The sequence below is a fragment of the Gadus macrocephalus genome, chromosome 3 (genome assembly GCF_031168955.1).
Source record: "Gadus macrocephalus chromosome 3, ASM3116895v1".
NCBI lineage: Eukaryota > Metazoa > Chordata > Actinopteri > Gadiformes > Gadidae > Gadus > Gadus macrocephalus.
In genome coordinates, this window is record NC_082384.1 from 6,660,762 (window position 1) to 6,665,716 (window position 4,955).

General features: G+C 43.0%; 1 protein-coding gene across 1 annotated transcript; it reads left to right on the forward strand.

Annotated features, from left to right (window-relative positions):
• The first annotated feature begins 2,473 nt into the window (after nt 1-2,473).
• LOC132453849 (uncharacterized) lies at nt 2,474-4,529 on the forward strand. The gene is made up of 2 exons (XM_060046864.1): nt 2,474-3,157; nt 3,299-4,529. Exons 1-2 carry the CDS (start codon nt 2,580-2,582, stop codon nt 3,513-3,515), a joined length of 795 nt encoding a protein of 264 aa, XP_059902847.1. The 5' UTR covers nt 2,474-2,579; the 3' UTR covers nt 3,516-4,529.
• Nucleotides 4,530-4,955: the final 426 nt, after the last annotated feature.

Genomic DNA, 4,955 nt, shown 5'->3' on the forward strand with positions numbered 1-4,955 from the left:
TATTTATTTATTTTCAGTTTTTGAGGAGGTGCTTCAAAGATGCAAATGTTTCTGCAAAAATCCAATGGCAAAACCCGTTGGCTTTTTATCGAGGTAATCCAGGGCGACGCTCACTTCCGAGTTGGCCAACAAACGTCATCCCTCCATCACTACTGTAAAAACACATGTTCAAGTTGAATGAGAATAATAATAATAATTCTGCCATAGTATTTATTTAAGGGGGGGGGGGATACAAGTCTTTTTGCCATTCGTAGTGTTGATCAGCAGAGAAATAATTTGTCCGCAAAGACGGTGACGTCGCTTAGAAACGGAAGACGCTGGTGTAGACAAGTCACCGGACTACTACCCATGCAAGTGAACGGAGCGTTCCACGGCATTGAGAAGACCCGTGTAATAAAGGCCTATAATATTTCTGTTTATGGCATAGATTTCTCCTCAGATTAGGCCAATAAACCAATGATGAAATAAAAATAAAAATGCATGATCAAAGGCCCGGCCCGAGTATAGTGGTGGGAAATATCGGCCCAACCCGGCACGCGTCAGGCTTGGGCTCGGGCAGAGAATCTAAACACTGACTGGAACTACTTAGCAGGTGTCTGTAGGCCTATATCAGGAGTTAATGCACGCCCTGCAGCCAATCAGAATACGAGTATTCCCCCAGACCGTGGTCTAAACAATATTATTCACGAGTTATAATCAACCCCTACACATCAATATTAATGATAACCCATTAAATACGGTATGATTTCTAGATGTCATGGCAACATCCACTCGCGACACTGGACTTGCGAGGCATCGACGCAGACTTTCATTCACATAGCCAAAAACAAGAGAATAGATGGCTAGATAAAATAAACATCAAGACATACAATTCTAAAAAGAACAGATGAAGCATCTACCCTTTTTTCCTTCGCGGTTTGCCTACAGAGCAGCGCACCTGCATTTAATATATCCGTGCATTGTCACAATATGAAAGTGGAAACGGGTGGCCAAAAGCTGTCATATTGTTAGTTATCACAGACAATTTTCAATAATGAATGATCTGTACGGAGGGACATTAGGGAGAACGCTCTCGGACAGAACCTTAGTTTGGAAGTCGTGCTTAGTGACACGACAAATATTTCCAATTGAAATACAAAATTTAGAAAATACGTGTCCCTGATCACGTTTCAATAGATTAAATAACGTGATAGTGTCACGTATTTTCGTTAGACCAGGTTCGAGCGTGTGCATGGGTTGAATTGCGTGTGTCTCACGCCGAATGCATGAGACTTGAGAGCCCTGTACTTACGTGACACAAACCAGCACCGCAAACGTTCTCTCCCGCTTGAGATGACGTCTTTCTTCAGGTTCATGGGTCTGATGCGCCGAATTCCCATGCTGATATTTCCGGAGATTCTCGGGCATGTTCGACAATTTGGCTATAGATTGTCTCATTACACGCTAAATAATATAATTATAGCCTAATTATATATATAGCCTATATATATATATATTTAGGCAATATATATAATTAGGCAATATATAGACATATATATATATAGCATTTGGCATAAACATAGTTTTGGCATAGACGTGGCGTGACCGTGTCACGCCACGTCCTGTCACACGGTCCAACACCCCCATCTAGTGGCCGCCTGGTACCACTGGGCCTCACCTTCTCTACACACCTGTTCGCGATCTACGATCAACGTCTCCTACTTAAGCCGGGGATCTCCAGTCTGCCGGCGCCAGTTCGTTGTTTACCACTACGCAGGTAGTATCACACCTACCAGCATTATCTCTTGCCTAGCCCGTTTCCTCTGTCCTCCAGTAACCCTTTGTCCTCCGTTTGTAGTTCTCCGTTCGTTACCCTGACCTCCTGTTGCCGAGCTTCTGCCTGCCTGACTACCCGCCTACCGCTGAGCCCCTGACTGCCTGCCCGTTGCCGGATCCCCGCCTGCCTGACTACCCGCCTACCGCCGAGCCCCTGCCTGTCCGACTACCCGCCTGCCTATCAATAAACCCTGTTTCCCTTTACCCCGTCTCAGTCTGTGTCTCCACTTGTCAGCATCTCTCTGTTGTTTTTTATGTGTTGATGGTAGAAGGCTCAGAGTTTGTCAGCGGATGTTCCTGTCGACCCTTGGCATCAAGCAGTGGAGTTTTCTAAAATGGGTTGGAAGAAGAGATGAAAGTCCTGAGAAGACGGCAAGAGTGAGGGTGAGGACAGAGGAGCAGGACTTCCTAAAGTCCTTTCTTCTTGAACTGCCGAAAGTACCATCGCACTACTGTAGGTCCTCCTCTTCCAAGATGTACCTGGAGCCTTTATTCAAGTCAATCAATCATCTCCACTCACAATATAAGCAGAAATGTGCAGCCAACGGCATCCAGCCTCTGTCAAGACAAGTGTTCAGTAACACCTTTAAAGAATTAAATCTGTCATTGTTCCATCCAAAGAAAGATCAGTGTGACACTGTGCCTTCAAAGCCGGGAACATCGAGGCTGCTGTGTGGGAGGAACACTGCGTTAAGAAGGACGAGGCACGAGCAGAAAAGGATAGGGACAAACAACTTGCAAATAACACCACCTTGGTTGCATGCATGGATCTGCAGGGCCTTCTCCTCTGCCCAAAGCTTCAAGCGTCTGCCCTCTACTACAAAATGAAGCTTGGTGTCCATAATTTTACCATCTACAATATGGCATCACATGAAGCGACAAATTACCTTTGGCATGAGGGTGAGGGGGGGGTCTCTGCCAATGAGTTTGCCTCCTGCATTGTGGACTATCTTGAAACACACCTCACTTACACTGAATTCATTCTTTGGAGTGATGGGTGTGGTTATCAAAACCGAAACCTGGTCCTGAGCAATGCCCTCTTAAAGTTTGCCACTGACAGAAAAAAGCAAGTGACGCAGAAGTACCTTCAAAGAGGCCACACACAGATGGAATGTGACTCTGTGCACAGTGTGATCGAAAGAAAGTTAAGGAACCGAGATGTACATGTTCCAGCTGAGTATGCTGCAGTCATTCGGGGAGCTCGTTCAAGTCCAAAACCATACGAGCTGAAGTATGTTGATTACAGCTTTTTCCAAGACTTCAGCAAAGTGAAAATCTGCAAGTCAATTCGACCTGGTAGCAAAGCAGGCGATCCTACGGTGCATGACCTCCGAGCAGTCAGGTCTGTACAGACTACTTTTTCATAAATGAAATATTAGCCACATCATATTAAAATATTTTGTTTCATGAATCTAAACTTGCTTTTGGTTCCCTCCTATTCTCTGTTCCCCGACACCCCTCTTTTCTTTCATCTCTCTATTAGATACAATGTGGACGGCAGTATGGAGTTCAAATTACTCCACTCCGACAACTGGCAACCCTTCACATCCCCATCCCTGAGGAAGGCGTGTGTCAGCGTGGCCCCACTCTATACATCCCCCCAGAAAATTAAAGCACTGAAGTTCAAGCACCTTCAAGAACTGAAACATGTCTTACCGAAGGACTTTCATCCATTTTATGATGCACTTGACCATGAGTGATGGTCAGCTCAAATAGCACAAACAATAACATACACACCACTATTAAACATTATTTATTTATTTATTGATAAAAGCCAGTGTGGTTTTTCTGACTACCTATATAAATGTCTTATTGATTAATGTATTAATGAAATGTTATATTTATTGAGTATTGACAAGTAATTGTTTATGTGCATGTTTGAAAATGACTTGGTTTTATCTGTTGAACTCTTGGAATTCCTATCTGCCAATCTGACAGGAAAGACATGATTAAAATCTTGCATTTAGGCAAGTTGCTATTTTATAATTCCACCTGTAGTAGCAGTAGTGAGTCTAATTAGCCGTAACTGCTTAAACAGGAACGGGCTAGTTGGAGTTTAGTGAAATGGCAGCTTCATTTTTCCTTTTCTTTTCTGCAATACAGTGCCAAATAAATATTATTTTGATGATAGCCGGGTGAGACAATAGCTTTCCTTTAGAGTAGGCTTAACTTTATCGCAAGAAAAAGTTTTCCCCTTGTCGCCTGAGACGTAGGTCAAGGAGTGGAGGAGTGACACAATTACGGTAGGTCTAACGTTACAACCTCTGTATAGCTGATGTGTACTGATTCATTATCGCTTCATAGTTAGCAGGAGACATAAATATGAAGGGACAATGAATCAGTACACTGATTTTCATACTGACAAGATTAATAGGCTATGCTCAGTTTATTAAATAGCCTTAGGTTGGACGTAGGCTATTTAATAAACTTAGCGTAGCCTATTCATCTGTCAATATGAAACGTGACTTGCACATTCATGATCGGAAGAACGCGTATCGACCACCGTTACTGTAAAATATGCACGTATGTCCATTTAAACTCGATTTTGGTAAAATGTGAACTATACCATCACACTGGCAATATTACGACTACATTTAAAGACGACGTACCAAATATGACAACGCTACGTTCAACTGCTTTGAAATTAGGGTGTTTTTTTCATTTCCTGAAAAGTAACCGTTTTGGATGTACGCGAGTTTCATCGGACAGCGACGATATGTACCATGTAAAATACATGTTACCATTTGCTAGAGTGTCATGCTTGGTGTCATTGGACTCAGCTCAACGTGTAGATGGTAAATAACATGTCATTTGTCACAAATTTCTATCGGGCAGTAAATCAATAGCTGCTCATTATTGATTAAGGCCTCCAATTTCGACAGCTAATTACTACCATTGGACATGTTCGAATATGCTCATGTGTGGCACCGTTGCAAGCGCCTGGAAGCGTAGATGTTGAAGGACACCTTGTTCGCCCTCTAAGATATTTACATACTTCTGATTGACTAATGAATTGATTCAGCTATTCCCTCAGAAGTCTGGGGTCAAAAGGAGCCGGCACCACGCCGCTTATGAGACAACAAAAGTTGATGTGTATTTCTCGTCATAACTTTTTGTCATTATTAAAGAGAGGCCTGATT

Bases quoted from the DNA above. Each gene is read 5' to 3' on its own strand.
- LOC132453849 (XM_060046864.1), top strand. From the start codon at position 2,580: ATGGATCTGCAGGGCCTTCTCCTCTGCCCAAAGCTTCAAGCGTCTGCC. The intron at 3,158-3,298 runs GTCTGTACAGAC...TCTCTCTATTAG, and splicing joins CATGACCTCCGAGCAGTCAG to ATACAATGTGGACGGCAGTA.